General features: G+C 48.0%; 1 protein-coding gene across 1 annotated transcript; it reads left to right on the top strand.

Moving 5' to 3' along the window:
* Positions 1-44: 44 nt before the first annotated feature.
* VPS35 (VPS35 retromer complex component) lies at positions 45-17204 on the top strand. The gene is made up of 17 exons (XM_072980904.2): positions 45-150; positions 2011-2109; positions 2964-3060; positions 4476-4599; positions 5833-6015; positions 6139-6352; positions 7393-7476; positions 8078-8187; positions 8681-8777; positions 10127-10275; positions 10562-10769; positions 11187-11342; positions 12786-12908; positions 13383-13562; positions 14457-14696; positions 14920-15063; positions 16098-17204. The coding sequence occupies exons 1-17, from the start codon at positions 148-150 to the stop codon at positions 16275-16277; spliced, it is 2391 nt and encodes a 796-aa protein (XP_072837005.2). The 5' UTR covers positions 45-147; the 3' UTR covers positions 16278-17204.
* The last annotated feature ends 1583 nt before the right edge of the window (positions 17205-18787 follow it).

Raw genomic sequence — 18787 nt, 5'->3', positions numbered from 1 at the left:
GGGGGTGGAGGGATCCCGCCTGGCGTCACATGATTAGGGGGGGAGGCGGAGGCGGAGAAGCGGAGCAGAGCAGGCGGTCTTGGAGGGGGGGGGAAGGCGGCTGGGGGCTGAGAGCGCTGCGGGGCTGCATTCGGGGCCCGATCCACCATGGTGAGTCTGGGGAGAGGAGGAGGAGGAGGAAGGGGGGGCAGGCTCTCGGTGCAAAAGAAAGGAAGCGGGGCGGCCGGCCGGGGGGGGGGCTGGTGGCGCGCTTGGCCTGGCCGGGCCCGGGCGGATCAGGCCCGCTGCAGCCTTTGCCCGGGGTGGAGTTGGGGTGGGGGCTGCAGCTATCGGCCTGGCCGGCGCCCCCCCTCCCCAAATGCACCAGAAGGGAGGCGGAGGAGGAGCGCCCGGGCGTGGCTCCCAAGCGGAGCAGCAGCAGGGCCGCCTTTGCTCCTGGGCGGGGGGTCTCCTCGAGAGTAAGCGCCTCGCTCCCTTGCCACGTGCGCTGCGCCCCCCTTCCTTTTTAGGATCGCGCGCCGGTTTCCAAGGGAGGTGTCTCTTAGGGGGAAAGGGAAGGGGAGACCCCCTAAACTCTACTCTCGAGGAGGGACTCCCCGGGGCACGCACGCGCAGCCTTTCCCAGGCACCTTGCCTTCTGGGTGGGTGGGGGGTCGGTCCCGTGGGGCTGAGGATGGAGGTGGGGGGGAGGAATGGGAAGGGATACTATCAGCTGGCTTGGGGTCTGGGCGGGGGAGGAGGCCGTGTGTCCGTCCTCCTCTGGTGTAAGCAGGAGGAAGTCTGCGTGGAGGTGCAGAAGGGCTGAAATCCAGTCCTCCGTCTCAGCTAGAGAGTAGGCCCATTGAATCAATGGGGATTTGGGAAGTCAGGGCCTCCCTCGCTCTCCCTGATTCCATGAGCCTGCTCTAGTTTTAAGTTGCTACTCGTTTTTTGGCCAGTGGGTTTGGAAATATTTGTATTCGCCTTTTTAAGAGTGCGTCACCCAAGTTTTGCCTTGGTGTAAACTTCATTGAAATGCCAGAGGAGTAAATTCAGAGTAAAAGTCTTTAAAATGGGTCTGGCTTCCTAACAGCAATTGTGGTGGGAAATATTATATTTGTTTTAAATCACTTCCAAATGGGAATACTGTACATTTTACACACATGCAGACCATACTTTCCATTGTTGCCAAAATGAGCTATTTGCAAAAGTAGCTCTGCTAGAGGGAATAACCTGGGCTTGCATTCTTTGTGGTGGATGGTAATTGATTTCCAAGGTAGTTTGCATGAGTCTTGCCTGAAAATTAGCACATAATTCAAAATAATAATGAGGGAGAGGTCCTGACTCAGTGACTTCTTCTGAATGCTCCTCCTTTCTTTTTCAGTTATTAGTAAATTCTTAAGAACTGCTCTGGACAATAGTGGTGGTTTATTTTAGAGAATTTGGTGACTTCCAGCTATAGTGGGTTATTTATTTATATGCCACCTTTCCCCCCCATAGGAGACCCAAGGTGGCTCACCACAGATAAAACAAGAGATTTAAAAACAGGGTATAAATACCATATTAAAACACCAAACACCTATTAAGATTTTTTTAAAGAGTGCTAGACTGCAGTTCTCATTGTCCTTATGGGACTTCCCTCGTTGGCTGTGCTAGTCAGGATTGATGGAAATGGACCCCCACCCGACCCCCAGCCTCCATAGCTCAGTATCCTGACATCTGCAGTTGCCAGCTGGGTTTTCTGTTGGAATGCTAGCCCATGCAACTCGGAAAGTGCTGGAACTTTAACCCTGGGAGACTGGGTGTTACTGGAAAGTCAGCTGGGGTGTTTTGGTGAGAGAACTCTCTGCATTCACATCCTACTTGTGTGATCTTCTCGACTGTTGACGGTTGGCCAACTCTGGAAGCAAGCTGTTGGCCTGAACAAAACTCTGGTCTGCTCTCTACGAGGTTGCGCTAGATATTCTCCCTAAAACACATAAATAACGGCTTGCTCTTTCCCACCCACTGTTCACCCTGCTCCCCCTCTAGCCGACGACACAGCAGTCTCCTCAAGATGAGCAGGAGAAGCTCTTGGACGAAGCCATTCAGGCGGTCAAGGTCCAGTCCTTCCAAATGAAGCGGTGCCTGGTAAGCAGCAGTGTTTTGCTCCTTTTGCAAAAGTGTGTTAATTTTGTAAGGCTTGATGCACCTTCGAAATGGGCAGATTGGCCACATTAGTGGTGCTCAATTCACCCATCTCTATGCTCTCTTGAACCTCTTAACTGTTAGAACAGTACAACAGTGGAATCAATGACCTCGGGAGGTGGGGAGCGCTCTTAACCCTGGAGGCATTCAAGAAAAACTTGGGCAACTATCTGTCAGCTTGGCCACGAAATGGATCACTGCATTGAACGGGGGGGGGGCTGGACTTGATAGCCTTAGAGGCCCCTTCCAACTCATTGATTCTATAATTCTGTGATTAAATATATTGGGGTGATGGTGGGCTGAGTAAATGGGTTGTTCCTTTTTATAATGTGCAACACTCCCCCTTCCTGGACTTCTTTCCATGTCTCCAGTGAAAAGATTGGGCAACATGGGTGGTTGGAAGGATCCTATATAAATGAGTTGGAGTTTGCAACTCCGCCTCAAACTCTTGAATTCAAATTATGGTTTGTGATTGGTTAGCAAACCATGGTTTATTAGCAAAGGCTAATAACATCACAATAAGCCAGATGTCAGTGAAGCACAAAATCCTGTCGTTCTTTGTCATTTCCCTGCTAGAATGCAGCCTACCTTCGACTATCTGTACAAGACAGTGGCGTAGATGTGTTTACAAATAAATGTGTCGGGATCTTGGGAATGTGAACTAACAGCAAGATTCTGGTAGAAGTTAGTGGAACTTCTTGAAAGTTAGAGCAAGTATGTAACTGTTGGACATCACTCTTGAAATGAAATGAGACATAACCAGACATTTATTTATTTTTTTCAAATATTTTTTCTAGGATAAAAACAAGTTAATGGATGCTTTGAAACATGCCTCAAATATGCTTGGGGAGCTTCGGACTTCAATGTTGTCTCCAAAGAGTTATTACGAGCTCTGTATCCTTTCTGGCAGCTTGAACAAACAGTGGCCATGCTGCACAGTGATACCTTGTTAGCTGTTCTTGAGGCCACCCTCACAGGGGTGGCGGTTGAAATGGGGTTTCAGCATCTAGCACGGCTGGGTGACAGAGCTTGAAAAAAGTTTGGAATTACTTTAGGTAAAAAAGAGCAAGCCAAGTTACTTTTTAAGAGTGACCTTTGGTGCAATGTGCTACGTTTTCAAGTTGCCTTCAAAAAGTCCCTTTCATGGCCTTCTTATGGCTGGTGGGCAAGGATGTTTGAGATTTTGATCTATTACTAACCTTAAGCACCAAGGGAAACTCTGTTTTGTTTCATCTGTTGCTTTTTTTTTTCAAAGGGCAACATTGGAATTGACCGCAAGAGGTGGCCATAATATCCTCCTGTGTTCTTTTTCTGTGAAGGACAGAGTATCCCATTTATGATGTGCCACACCCTAAGTTACTTTGGCAAACAGAGCAACATCCACAACAGCAAAACCCCAAGGCTTGAGGCCCTCCAGATGTTACGGATCCCTGCGGCACTCATCTTTCCTCAGCTTTGGATATACAGATGAGGGCTAAGGGGCTTTAAAGTCTGATAGTATTTGGAGAGACCTGGGTTTCCCGGGGCTGCTGAGATAGGATAGCAAGCATGAAGATCAAAAGGACTAACATGGGTTTATGCATATCAATTGGAAGCCATTTGTAAGCTTAGCTTTTCAGCTGCCTTCTCCTTCCCTGGTGGCTGTTGTTATAGAACTGGTGCCCCAAAGCTGGGTCATAACTGTGTTCCCCCCCCCCCCCGTTTTTCTCTTACCTGTGGGCCTAATTTCAAAGTCTTTTCATTTCCCGCTTCCCCGACTATCTCTGTGTGGAGGTTTAATCCTTGCGCCCTCTGAAATGTCAGCTCCGTTCTCTTGCTCTTTGCTTGGGCCTCTTTAGATGCTGAGCCATGCCAGGCTATTGATTTATTCTCTATATGGCTGGACGGTCAGGTAAACCCCAGATACATCTCAGAGCAATGGAGGTGACTTTTTAAAAATGACTTGTTGCAGAATTTGAAAAGCAGCTCATTGACGTTTGTCACAAATGTTGGAAAAGGAAAGGGACACGTCACTGTTTATGCTCCTTGTTAGTTTCCTGTTTCTTTATTATTATTATTATTATTATTATTATTATTATTATTTTGCTACTTAAAAAACCCCACACCCCATTACGTTTCAGAGGCAGATGGCCTGAAATTTGGGAGAATTCCTGTTTTCCTGTTTATTCTATTACTTTCGAAGGATAGCTTTATGAGGATGAGGCTCCCCCAGAAAGGGAACTTTTTAAAAATTGAATATGTCATGTGTTACTTGTAAGTTGTTGTATGTCTGGGTGGTGCTTGTCTTGCTCCTTAATCGCAAGGAAAAGATATGGCGATCTCGGATGAGCTCCACTACCTGGAGGTGTACCTGACCGATGAATTTGCAAAAGGGAGGAAAGTGGCTGATCTGTACGAACTGGTCCAGTATGCTGGCAACATCATCCCCAGGCTGTAAGTTAATTTGGAGTCTGGCCTGAAGCCGATCCTTTTGGAGGCATGAGCCTGCTTCCTGCAGGTGCCCAGTTTTCCTAGACAGTCGTAATGCTTCAAGCTTTTTCTTTTTAAGAAAGAGAGTTTCCTTTCCCTCTGAGTCCCGTTTTGCTATGGGAGCCTTTGCTTAAGTCGTTCCAGTGTTTGAAGCAGGAGGGGGGGTGGCAAGAGAGAGGGATGTTCCACTTCTGGACACCTGGTGTAGCACAGATTTTTGTAAGAATTGGGTCAGGAGGGCAAAACCCAACTTTTCCCCCATCAAAATCACAAGTGGATTTCCAGGCAATTTCTGTTTTGATTTTTAGGGTGTCTACGGGGGTGTGTGTGTCTTGCTCTTTCTAGGCCTGATTTGCCCCTTCACAGGTGGGGGTGAACATTCCCCACCCACCCCCATCTCATCTCTGGCTGAAAGAAAGCTTATCGGAAATCAGTTATGGATGTTTATTTCAGAATGGAGGCAATGAAGTTGTGTTTTGATGAAGGGGAAACAATGCAGGACCTCTTAGCATTCCTAAATCTGGAGTGGTTAAGGAGACAAGAATCTACCAGTCGATCTCCGGGTCACTATAAGTCGGTTGACAACAACGTCTGATTCCCAGTTCCATAACAATAGTCAATAAAATGTGCTCTTTGCTGTGGCCAAGTTGGCTGATCAGATAATCCTTGTGGATTCCTGTGTGACAAGCTCCCAACCTTGTGCTTCATTAATCCTAGACTCAAGACGCCAGTGTTGAGGATAGGAACAGAGCAGATTTGAATAAAACATGTGCTTTCTCTCTGTGTGTGTTTTTTTTTGCCCGTCTGGTATCTGGCAAATTGAGGGCCACGTGGAGAGAGATTTTTGGATGGCAAGGGAAGGAAAGGAAAGCAGAGGTGTCATCTTGTAAGGAGTGAAGTCTGCAATGGATTATTGCAGTTTGGAGTGATTTTGTTTAGTATTCCGGCTCCTGCATTCCATGGCTTTCCGTTTTTCTTTTCCCCGAGCACCAGTCTGTGCAAATCAAGCACACTCAGCGGATTGGGCTGTTTGGGGGACTTTTTCTAGAGGTCTTGCTGTCGCCTTGACTCTGTGGATGTCTTCTGTTTACGGAGCCCGTTTGGCCATGTAGGCGGAAAGCTCTCCCAGCCAGAGTGTGGGTTGGCAAGGAAGAACAAGCGCATGCTTGTAATGCAGTTGCTGTCTTCTCTTTCCAGCTATTTGCTCATCACAGTTGGCGTTGTCTACGTGAAGTCCTTCCCTCAGTCCAGGAAGGACATCTTGAAAGACCTGGTGGAGATGTGTCGGGGTGTCCAGCATCCCCTGAGAGGGCTGTTCCTCCGGAACTACCTCCTTCAGTGCACCCGGAACATCTTGCCCGATGACGGGGAGCAGACAGAGTAAGAGAGAGAGCCTGGCGCTTTCGTAAGGGAACTCCTGTGGCTTGTGTTGGGTGGTGCAGACGTGGTTTGATCCCTCTCGGTGGTTGTTGGAAGGCAGTGTTTGCTTGTGTGACCTTCCAGTGAGGAGACCACCGGGGACATCAGCGACTCCATGGATTTCGTGCTGCTGAACTTCGCCGAGATGAACAAGCTGTGGGTGCGGATGCAGCACCAAGGGCACAGCCGAGACCGGGAGAAGAGGGAGCGCGAGAGGCAGGAGCTGAGGATCTTGGTGGGCACCAACTTGGTCCGCCTGAGCCAGCTGGAAGGCGTCAACGTGGAGAGATACAAGCAGGTGAGGTGGGAGGGCAGGGGTGTGTGGGTGGGTGGGAGGATGTTGTCCCGTCCGGACAGAGCGACCCATCCCACCTGGCTGTGGCTTCAGAAACCCAGCTAAATGGCTTCCTTCCCTATGGTTTAAACTAGCAGTTGGGAAGTTCAGGAGTTCCGGGGCCGGTTCTCCACACCACCAATGAAGATGCAAAAATATGTGGTGGGAGAAGAACCTAAACACGAAGCACCTGGATAGACATTGGGCTACGAGAATTCTGTTATGTTATATTTGTGGCCCAATGTGTTTTCTTACGGGAGAGCAAAATAGCCACTGGGAGCCATATCTGTTACTCAGATACTCTGTAGACACAGGGAGCTGTATCTATTACATACCTGCTACTGCAACTCCACTGGCTACCAATCCGTGTCTGGGCTTAACACAAAGTGCTGGTTTTAACCTATAAAGCCCTAAATGGCTTAAGGCCTGGTTGTCTCAGGGATCACATCTCTCTCTATGATCCTGCCCAGGTATTAAGATCATTAGGGGAGGTCCTTCTCTCGAACTCAGCACCCTCATAGGTGCACCTGGTGGGGATCTGGGAGAGGGCCTTCTCTGTGGCTGTTCCCAGACTGTGGAACTCCCTCCCACTGGAGGCCAGGCTGAGCCCCATACTTGCTGTCCTTCCGCAAACGGATAAAGACCTTTCTCTCCAGGCAGGCTTAGTGACTGACTCTCTAGGAAAAAATAGACAGCGTGGTTTTTATTTTGTTCCTTCTAAATCTGTTGCTTAATTCTTCTGCAATATTGAAATCATTTAAGCTTTTAATGTTGTGTTTTTAATTGGGTAAGCCACTTTGAGTCCTTTTTAAGGAGAAGGGCAGGGTAAGAATATTTTAAATACATAGTTAAATAAAATACCTGGCCCACAGGCTACCTTTTCCCTACCCCCCCCCCCCCCCGGTTTTAAATAGAGCCTGGGCTCCAGAGATAGATGCTGTCTTGTAAGCAGGCAGGTTCGGAAAGTGGAGGAATGGTTCAAAACTCTCGTTTCCTCTTCCCAGATCGTCCTGCCTGGCATCTTGGAGCAAGTAGTGAACTGTCGGGATGCTCTGGCTCAGGAATACCTCATGGAATGTATCATACAGGTAAGCTGCAGGTGGAAAACTGGCTCACCTGTGCAGGGGAAGTCCGCCCCATGCCCTGCGCCCTTTCCTCGGAGGTTCTCCGTTTCCACTTGGCCCTAGATCTGAAGGCCGGAGGAAATGAGAACTCAGCGCATGATGATGGGCTTACTTTGACTTGTGATTAGTTCATCGTTGCGGATGATGGGAGAGAACGCTTTGGGGGAAGGACCCTCTTCGCAAAGGGAAACGTGTTTTGCCTCTTGACCTGAGTGACTTGGTTAATGTATCTCAAACCACAGACGTTCCTCAAATGGCCAAAACATTAAATGTGCCTTTTATCCATAGAGAGAGGTTCAGAAAGATTCGCTGATTTGAAGCCCAGTTTTTCCTCCATGGTCCACTCCCTTACCCCAACAACATTGGGAGTGAGGGTGTCATCCGTCTTAAGTCGGAAGCAGCCATGGGGTAACAAGGGGTAAAAAGACTAGAAAGCATGTCGATCCGGGTTCAATTTATGATAGCCTGGCTCTCTGGATGATTTCTTGTGTAACACAGCCCCAAGGGCATGGACCTGTGTGTTGTCTGAATGGAGCCTTCGGCTGACTCTTCTCCCCCTCTGTAGGTCTTCCCTGATGAATTCCACCTCCAGACCTTGAATCCTTTTCTACGAGCATGTGCAGAGTTACACCAAAACGTGAATGTGAAAAATATAATCATTGCATTAATCGACAGGTGCGTACAGAGTGTTTAGGACGGAGCGAGAGGGAAAAGCAGAAAAGGGTCTGGACACCTCCTATAGCTTTTCCCTGTTACGGATTTCCATGTCTTTTGTACATGCACAAGACAGGAGAGTGCTGACCAAAAATAATTTGGCAGCTCTCCCCCCCCCCCCAGCTATCTCTATTCTAATGGAGGGGTGAGCCAACCTGTGGCCCTCTGGGCTACAGTTTGCAAAAATTACATTTTGGAGCACCAGAAATGTGCTGATTGACCGTGCTTTGACCGTGCTAGCCCAGGAATTGTGTGAGGTCTGCTTTGCTTACTTAGAGTGACGATTGGCGGTGGCGATGAGGGGTGCGGATAGGCGTGCCCCCCCCACTAAGTCTGTTGAGAAGACCACCTTCTGATGTGATTAGACGAGTGTCCGTCAGGGCTTGTATCGAGTGACTGTCCTGTCTCATCAGTCTGGAGGTCTCATCGTACAAAACTCTTTCTCTGGATTTAGGCTCGCCCTCTTTGCCCACCGAGAGGACGGCCCCGGGATCCCCGCTGACATCAAGCTCTTTGACATCTTCTCCCAGCAGGTGGCCACGGTCATACAGGTAAGCCGAGAGTTCAGGTGCTTCCTAAGACCCAAGGGGGGGGGGTCAAGGCTTGACCTTTCTGGGGTCCAAGACTGGTGATCAGTCCATCCCTTGGGTCTGACGGCCACCTGGCCCCAGGGAAAGTGACCCATGGGCAGGTCTTCTGGGCGGTGGGCATCAGAGATTCATGGAGGGAGCAAAATATTGCCAGTTCACCTGTTTCCAGGTATGACGTAAAGAGCTGACCCTTCATGTTTACGACACAAGTGGATAACGGGTATACAAGCACACTCCTCACACTTTCCGGCTGATCTCTCTGTACGTCAGCTGCTTCCCAACCTGGGGTCCCCAAATGTTCTAGGACCAAAATTCCCAGAAGCCTTCACCCCTCACTGTGCTGGCCAGGATTTCCAGGAGTTTTCATCCAAGAACATCTGGAGACCCAAGGCTGGCTTTAAAGAGGTCAATCTCTATCTAATACAGTGGTGCCCCATATAGCAACGTTCATCCATCCGGATAAATTGTCGCTATCTGGAAACGTCGCTATGCGGGGGGGGGGGGAACCCATAGGAACGTATTAAACTCCGTTTAATGCATTCCTATAGGGACAAAACTCATGGGTATGCGAAGATTCCCCATTCGGCCACCATTTTCGCCGCCTCAGTAAGCGAGGGCAGGACACGAAAATGGAGCGGGCGGCCATTTTCTTCTTCTGGTGGCCATTTTGGAACCGCCCATCAGCTGTTGGGGAAACATCGCAATGCGAAGATCAGTAAGCGAAACGCTTACCGATCATTGCAATGCAGTGTTTTGCCACCTAAAACATCGCAATGGGATCGCATTAGCAATTGCGAAAAACAGATCGCTATGCAGATTCGTCAAACGGTGCGCTCGTTAAGCGAGGCACCACTGTATATGTACACCCTCTCAGTCTTATTCATGCTTTTTTCATGGGAAAATATAAGTTTAACAAATAGCAACCACACCCACGGTGTTCCATCTGATCGCTCTGTGTGTTGTGTATAGCCAGAATCTTGTTGGTGTTGGCATAAGACTTGCATTAACTCACTGCACTCAATTGCGACTAAGTGACGAGCTGCAGGGATGGGTCTCCATCATGTGCTTCTTAATATGTTTGTAGTCAAGGGCTTCCAAAATGTTGTAGTAACATGATGCAGCAAATTGCACCTAGCTAACGATGTACTTGCCTACAGAGAGCATCCCAAACGACATATAATGCACATTATTCAGGGGGAGTGTGACTCGTTCGTTTGTGTGTAGTTGGGTGCGGCCTCCATGAGTGGAATTATAAATAACGAAACATAACGAGGTTCATCTTGTGGGCGTCTGTGCTGGTCTCCCTTTAGTCTCGGCAAGACATGCCTTCCGAAGATGTCGTCTCCCTCCAAGTCTCTCTCATCAACTTGGCGATGAAGTGCTACCCGGATCGCGTGGACTACGTCGACAAAGTTCTGGAGACGACAGTGGAGATCTTTAACAAGCTGAACCTGGAGCAGTAAGTGGATGCCAGATTCTCCTGCCCTTTCAGTGCCTGGTGGGGGAACCCGAGCGGGTGAAATGGGCCAGATTTTGGCCAAAGGCTAAAATCCAGCCTGTCTTCAGTGGAGTCCTGTGCTCTCCGTTGTGAAGCGTTGTCGTGTTGACTAACAGCCGGTCGTCTATAAAGGTTGGCCGTGTGAAAGATCACTCTGCTTTTTGGGGTGCCTGCCTTCTGAGCAAACAATAAGCGGAAGAGATTTGATGCCTGTCCGACCCGTTCTCCCTTGCTCACGTCCTTCTAGCATCGCCACGAGTAGCGCGGTCTCGAAGGAGCTGACGAGGCTGCTGAAGATCCCCATTGACACCTACAACAACCTCCTCACGGTCCTGAAGCTGAAGCATTTCCACCCGCTGTTCGAGTACTTTGACTACGAGTCCAGGAAGAGCATGAGCTGTTACGTGCTCAGCAACGTGCTGGATTACAACACCGAGATTGTCTCCCAGGATCAGGTGGGGAGACGGCACGATCGAGAGGGGCTGTCGGTTGGCCATCGTGGGGGGTGGAATGGAAAGGTCGCCTCCTCCACCATCCTATGGCCTTGGGAGAGGGTCGAAATGAGGCTGGGCTTGAAATTTAATGAGAAGGAGAGGTTCTTATTGCTGCCGGAGATGGGCATGCTCTCTCTTCAGGCCATTCTGTCTGAAATATGAAGACAGGGGTTGAGTGGATGCGACGGTCGCTTCCAGGTATGGCTTTTTCAGAGATGTGGTGGGTCGCCAGGAGCAGGTGACGATGGAGTCCTTCAGCAGGACGGGGAGTCTGGGCTGTTTGTCTCTGCTTCAAACTGTTGTGTTTGCTTGTTATCATCTTCAGGGCCACGACCAACTGGAGCGGGACTTAACTAATGTATTACCCGCCTTCTGCAGGTAGACGCCATCATGAACCTCGTGTCAACGTTGATCCAGGACCAGCCTGATCAACCTGCGGAAGATCCAGATCCCGAAGATTTTGCCGACGAACAAGGCCTGGTGGGCAGGTTTATCCACCTCCTTCGCTCCGAAGATCCCAATCAGCAGTACCTGGTAGGACTTTTTAAAGTCTTGGGTCTGGGTGCGCCGATACCTTCATTCTTTAAAGAGTTAGGTTTCTAGTCCTTGTGGCTTTGCAAGATATGCTAGAAAGCTCACGGGCCAAAGAAAACTTTTTTTTGGGGGGGGGGGGAAGGATTCTGAGGCCTCAGCCAGTTCTCTCACTTTCACAAGTCTTAGAAAACTATAACGAATTGTGCAAAATAAGAGAGGGAGAGATCGTCCACGTTATGCAAATGAACAGGTTTATAGGAAGATAAAGCCTTTGTTGGTGCAGAAATTAATATTGTCTTTGGCACCACAAAAATGGGGAATGCACACAGGTTTGTCCTTGCCTCGCTTGTGTCGAATGCTGGACGTGGAAGCAGAGGTGTGGTAAAATTTGAGATGACCAGCCAGGACTGCTGTGGTGGCAGGAGGGAGTGGCAATATAGAGGCCATTCTTCTCTTGCTCTTTGTTCCTAACTTGTTGGATAAAGGAGATTAAACGATGGGGTAACTTCGTGGCCACGACCACGCCTTAATGTTTTCTGTTAAATGGCAGGAGCCATTTGTGTGGATTGGTGTTTTTAAATAATTCTAGGAGGCTTCAGAAATGCAAATGGAGGAGAACCTGGGCTATGGGGGAGAAATGCGTCTCCTAAAAAACAGGAGAGCCGCCTGGCACAATGAAGGCTTATTCATGGAGGCGACTCATGTTTATTACATTTCCTCTTTGGCGCGGGCAATTTCCTTGAGCGTGTAACAAAAGTAATCCTTAAGACGAGAAAAGGAAATGAAATTGCAGCCCGTTTTTGAATCCCTCTGGAGCTGTAATAAATTGTCCGTTACCTTGGAGAAGCAGTGGTATTGTTATGTGCCCGTCAAGTTGTATCTGACCTACAGTGACGGGGTTTTCAAAGTATGGGAGATGCTCCAGGCTTTATCATTGCCCCCTTCCAGTGAAATGAACACCAAACACAAATGCAAGAGTAGGCAGCGCCTGAAAGAAACCCATCATACAATATGTGAGCTTTTGTGGATCAAGACCATAAATGTTTGCCTATGATATGATGATTTATTTAGTGGTCTGTAGAGTTGCCATGGCCAAGCGAGGATTTGAACGCAGGCCTCCGGTGTCCTAACTGCTCTATGCCTCATGGGTTTTCAGAAATAAGTAGACAATCCTTTATGATGATTAATCTCTGCAGTCTTCATGCCCCCGCTGGATGTGCTTGGAGGGTCCTTTTCTGGCCTCGGGGGAATTCTAAATCCACCGCACGGGGGTGAAATTTGTCCATCACTTACCTGTCGCACTAGAGTTTGAACAATCTATGGCTTCCTTCCAAACCTGAATTGATGCACAATTTGGTTGTAAATCGGGGTGGTGGGGTGGGATGGTTTTTGGGGCCCTCTTGATCAAGGGCCAGCCTTTTCAACTTTTCGCTTTTTTCCTAGATTTTAAATACTGCCCGGAAACACTTTGGTGCTGGTGGAAATCAGCGTATCCGGTTCACGTTACCACCATTGGTGTTTGCTGCCTACCAACTGGCCTTCCGCTACAAGGATAATGCTAAAGTGGTGAGTTAAAAAAATCAGAAGGCACACGATTTATTTATTTTTCTTCTTTAGTTAAAATAGACGGGAGTGGTTAGATGCGGAGGAGTAAAATGACAAAGCCCAGCCCCTTAGAAGAAATACAGCATGTAAGAAAAAAATATACATTTGTTCAGTGGTTAAAGGTTACAATTTTTTGAACTTCTAGAAAGTAATAGAAAAACCAGATTCATTAGGGAATAAAACAAAGAACAGTTTTCAGAGAGGGGTGGCATTCTGTGTTTGTAGCCCCTAAGTAGAATCTAATAAATATACATAAATTTAGTTTTCTTTCCATACTTAATTCGGACCTCAGAGTTTACATTGATGTTGCACTCCACCTGGCCCAGTCTTGCAGAGTTGACTTTTCCTTCTGTCGTGATTTTCTGACTCTTATCTTTTCCTTTTCTCTGACCCGTTCTGTTGTGGGTGTTTCCACCTCCCCCCCCCACCCTGAAGGATGACAAATGGGAGAAGAAATGCCAGAAAATCTTCACCTTCGCCCACCAGACCATCAGCGCGTTGATCAAGGCGGAACTGGCTGAGCTTCCGCTGCGACTTTTCCTCCAGGGGGCGCTGGCGGCCGGGGAAATTGGGTTTGAAAACCACGAAACGGTGGCCTACGAATTCATGTCCCAGGTAGGGGCCGAAAGGGTTCCTTGAAATGGTTCTTTTGAGCCCCCCCTTGCTTTCCACTCTCTCTTGCATCTCGACCTTCCCCAGGACATGCTTTCTGCCTTAGCGGTTGACGAGTTTGTTTTGCTTGATTTTTTAAATCTACAAACCTTCCGACAGATAACACCGGTCTGTATAAACATTGGTTTAACCGGCCTTCAGCCGGCACCTTTTAGATCAGGGATGGGGACTCAAGACCCAAAGACTTGCCGACATCCGTGCTCCAGATACGTTAAGACTACACCCTCCCATCATCCTCGGCCAGTGTAGCCTGTGGCTGTGTTGACTGGAAACACGAGCGGGGATCTAGATGGTACCAGTTGGGAAGGGCCGTGTTGGTGCTTTTGAAGTCGCCGTATGCAGAATCAGGTTGCTGTTCCCATCCAGGCAGATGTTGTTGACTCACGAGTAGGGATAGATCTCGGTCCCAGACCTGGTACCCCTTCCCTCACCTGCTACCTGAGATCTTATTTACTGAGAGGTGCCCGGGAGTGTGAATGGGCCAATTCCCACAAGCCGTGCTAGCACTTGGAGGGGGCCGTTCACCCCACGGCTTCCCCAAACCAAACCCCACCCACTTCCCCATCTGGCAAAGAGCCCCCCCCCCCTTTGGCAGGCCCTTGAGCCGGCGACGGCAGAAAGATCGCTTCAAGTACGTGGCGGCCTGTGTTCCTTTTTATCTACCTTGTTTGGAGGCTGGGGGATGATATAATGAGCGCTCAATTATTTTTTTTCCTCTGCAGAAGGGAGCAATTACAATTTGAAACAGAAACATGGTAATCAGAATTATTGTTGGCCTTCTCTCCCTCCACCCCCGTTTCCTCTCTCCGTCCAACCCCCTTTCCTGCCTGAAATCAGGCGTTTTCTCTGTATGAAGACGAAATCAGCGACTCAAAGGCACAGCTGGCCGCCATCACCTTGATCATCGGGACCTTCGAGCGCATGAAGTGCTTTGGAGAGGAGAACCATGAGCCTTTGCGGACTCAGTGCGCCCTGGCCGCTTCCAAGCTGCTCAAGAAGCCGGATCAGTGCCGGGCTGTCAGCACCTGCGCCCACCTCTTCTGGTCCGGCCGCAACACAGACAAGAACGGGGAAGAGGTGAGGAGAGCCGGAATGCTTGGACCATCCAAGTGCGGTCAAACCGATAGACTGTCTGTGCGGTGCCAGGCGGTTCCTCCTGATCTCTTCTTGTGGCCCCAACCCCTTCTGTTCCACCTTGGGTGCCAATTCTTAAAAACCCACGGGCCTTTAATTAAATGTGTGCTGATCCAAAGAATCCCAACTAGCTTTTGTGTGTGTGTGTTTGTTTTTTTTTGCTTAGCTTCATGGAGGGAAGAGAGTCATGGAGTGCTTGAAAAAGGCGTTGAAGATCGCCAATCAGTGCATGGACCCTTCGCTCCAAGTGCAGCTGTTCATAGAAATTCTGAACCGATACATCTACTTTTACGAGAAGGAGAACGAAGCGGTAAGTGTCACCGGGGCTGGCTGCTGCCCACCTTTGAATCAGATGAGCCTGAATAAGGGACGGAGCAGTCAGATACACCCGTACAGGGTTATAGCTCTGTATCCGGAAAAGGGACCGAACCAAGAGGAGAAAAGATACATGTTCAAATATTGATAAAGTGAGATTATTTTGCCATTGAATGATCCGTGGTGAAATTCTTGGGGCTATAAGGGCATGGGGGGTGGGATCCAGTTTATGCTGCCCTTCTATTTAGGTCCTTATTTCAGGAACATCATAGCAGCCATGCATAAGTATTTATGGGTATTGAGGGTTCATACGATGTAATTAAATCCCACTCACAATGTTCAGCTGAAGGCAAAGCGCCCCAGGCTCCAACTCCCTCCAGTGTTTCAAAAAGGCTTTGTCCGTCCTGCGTTTTCCCTCCCAAAATGTCGCTTCCACTTATTGGGCAGGGAAGTCTAATGGTCAACCCTGGAAGACCAAATCGGACAGGCTGTGAAGGACAGGTGTCTATGGCTGCAGGTGAACGAAGATCCCATCTCTGGTGGCCCCCTCTGGATGCTTTGGACCAAATATATATAGCATGGTCTCTGGTTCTCTCTCATGGCCAATTTTGGTAATACACCCTAGAAACATATTTCTGGGGGTTTTACTATAATAATTTCAGGCAGCAGGTACTGGAAACTGCATGCTGATTTCATGGATGCAGTGGTCCTACCGTACTTACATTTTCTGATTTTAGATTTGTGGTTTAAGAAACTGGTAATTCATGATGGCAACTGATGTTATTTTTAAAGTGAATTGCTAGCCACTCAGGCGCCGTTGTTTTGCCTGTCATCATGCACAAGAAACTTCTGAACATCTTGCTTCCAAACTCTGGGGCAGAGATCTGTGCGGGGGGGGGGGGGACGGGGACGGACCTTTGATCCATCAGTCCGGTCCTAGGGGTTTTATTTTGGTCCAGATCGGATTTTATTTTCACAGGCTGCTTGTTGGTTTGTGTTTCTTTTATATATTTAAAAAAAAACATGCAGGTGACAATTCAGGTTTTGAATCAGCTTATACAAAAAATCCGGGAAGACCTCCCAAACCTGGAGTCGACCGAGGAAACGGAACAGATCAACAAACATTTCCAAAACACACTGGAGCACTTGCGCCTGAGGAGAGAGTCGCCGGAATCGGAGGGGCCGATTTACGAAGGCCTGGTGATTTAGATGGAAGTTTCCACGCGCACACTCATCCCACGTCGATCATCTATTCCACTTACCACCAAGTTTGTCAAGTTTTTTTTTTTAAAAAAAATTATTATTATTATTAATTATTATTATTATTTCGCTCTAGCCCATAGATTCGTGCCTTTGGGAAGTGCCAAGGTAGATTTATCTATTCACTGTCCTTTCTGTATGAATGTGCAATGTGTTGATTGCTGAATTTCTGAACCCTTGCGTTAATTATATGTACCTAATCATCTATCAGTTTTGACCAGCATCTCTGCAGATACCATCAGAACATTAGCATGCCGGAAGCTTTTTTTAAACATGATATGCAACTGTATTCCCGTTTTCCTTCTGCTCCTGATTTCTGATTTCTTTCTGTGGCTCTTATATAAATTTCCGTTCCCCTCAGCAATTCTTCAAATGTCTTAACCCAGCTTCCAATCTGCAACTGTTAATAATTGTGTGTGTGTTTGGTTTATTTTTACAGAAAGTGTTCAGTTTGGGCATCGGTTTCCTTAAAAAATAAAAATAAAAAAAAATAAAAGCCACTCAAGGGGACTTCTGATTTCCATCAACTCCCATAACTAGAATATATTAATGCATGTTTTTTTGGAGTTGAAAAGCACCATGCTCAAAAGAAAAATAAATAAAAAATAAACTGAAACTCTAAAACTATATTTTGCATATGGAGGCGCTGTGATACTCCGTTAAAGGGCCAGTGCTGCGCAGGGCGTATTTATCGAGATAATTTTGTTTCCACATAGTATTGAGGGAGGAGAAGAAGAAAAAGGAAAAGTAATATATCGTGGTCTATATAGTTTATGTATAACCTTCATTACTGTAAAATTAGGGAGAAGGTGTTAATACCGTTCTGTTCCATACCATGAATTTGCACCAGTGAAACCAATAAAGTTGCTATTAATGGGTTTGGTCCCAAATGTCTCTCTCTCTTTTATTGTTGTGGGCTTCTTTCCATTGCAAGAGAGGAACCTCTGTCTGTCTGAATGGCAGAGATGGGGTTTCTTTATTTGTTGGGCTACAAATCCCTTAATCCTCCATTCTGGGAGTCTATTGATTATTTATTTGTCTTATTTATAGGCCGCCTTTCTCCCAATAAGGGGAACTCAAGGTGGCTTGCGGTATTAAAAATAGTGGTGCCTCGCTTAACGAGCACACCGTACAATGATGAAATCGCATAGCGATCCCTTTTTTGGGATCGCTAATGCGATCGCTCAACGACTTTTAGATAGGGCAAAACTCGCTTTGTGAAGATCGGTAAGCGTTTTGCTTACCGATCTTCGCAAAACGAAGCCCTGACGATCAGCTGTTCGGCGGACAAAATGGCCGCCGGAAGCCCCAAAATGGCCGCGCGCAGCGTTTTCACGCCCTCCCCTCGCTTAACGAGGGCGCAAAAATGGCTGCCGGCCATAGGAAACTTCGCTGAACGGTGAGTAAAGGAGCCTATTGGAACGCATTAAATGATGTTTAATGCGTTCCAATGGCTTTCCCTGTCCCGTTCAGCGATGTTTCGCTATAGCGAAGGTTAATCCGGAACGGATTAACCTCGCTATGCGAGGCACCACTGTATATATATATTGGCTCCCTCCAGCAGCCGCTGACCCAGGTAGTGTAACCAAGCGGCGGAGTTTAAAGCTGGTTTGTACACCATCGGTTGACCCCTCCCTTTGGCACGATGGTTGGGACACCCATTTGCAATGGAAAAGGGGGTTACCTTGGCTGCCATTTTGGAGGAACAGCTTTAGAATGGAAGGGGTGGAAGAAAGAACTTGCAAGGATGCCCTGTGCATGCAGAGTTTGGAGGGCGGAGGTCATGGCTGGAAGGGAGAGTCCTTGTAAGATGGGAGAAGTCAGCATTTATGTATGGAAAAGGCGGAGATTTGATGGAACATAGCCATCGAACATCTCTCTGGCTGTTTCTCCACTTTATGGCAGAATACCAATCTCTGGCATGAGTTGTATTAGACTCCGCAGTTCTCAACCTTGACTCCCCAGATGTTCTTGGACTACAACTCCCAAAAGCCTTCACCAGACTTTGTGCTGGTCAGGATTTCTGGGAGTTGTAGTCCAAGAACATCCGGGGGACCCCAGTTTGGGAACGACTGTTCTAGAGGTAAGGGTTCCTTGTGAAGTTTCTTGCAGGGAAACCACGCTGGAATGCGGCGCCATGTCTGTAGTCCAGCTAATAATTCCATCTGCCTGGAGTCAAACATTAGGTTTTCTGCACATTGAAATGTTTAATAATTGGTTAAGGAATCTTAAAAGGTTGCCGCCTTTACACGGCTGGAAAAGAGAGAGCCCTTTTGATAGCGGCAAGATTGAAAGGTCCGGCTGACATCCTGCTCAACGCAAGCAGAGTGTTAATGTACAGCCGGAGCAGCTTCCTGGTTCATCCTGGGTGTCTCCCCGTGCTGCAAAAAAGCCTCACACATATACAACAAACACTGTTATGTGCTGTATGGGGGCAATGTAGAGACTTAATTACCATA

The sequence above is a fragment of the Pogona vitticeps genome, chromosome 10, assembly GCF_051106095.1.
Source record: "Pogona vitticeps strain Pit_001003342236 chromosome 10, PviZW2.1, whole genome shotgun sequence".
Classification (NCBI taxonomy): domain Eukaryota; kingdom Metazoa; phylum Chordata; class Lepidosauria; order Squamata; family Agamidae; genus Pogona; species Pogona vitticeps.
This window is presented reverse-complemented; position numbering and strand designations above follow the sequence as displayed.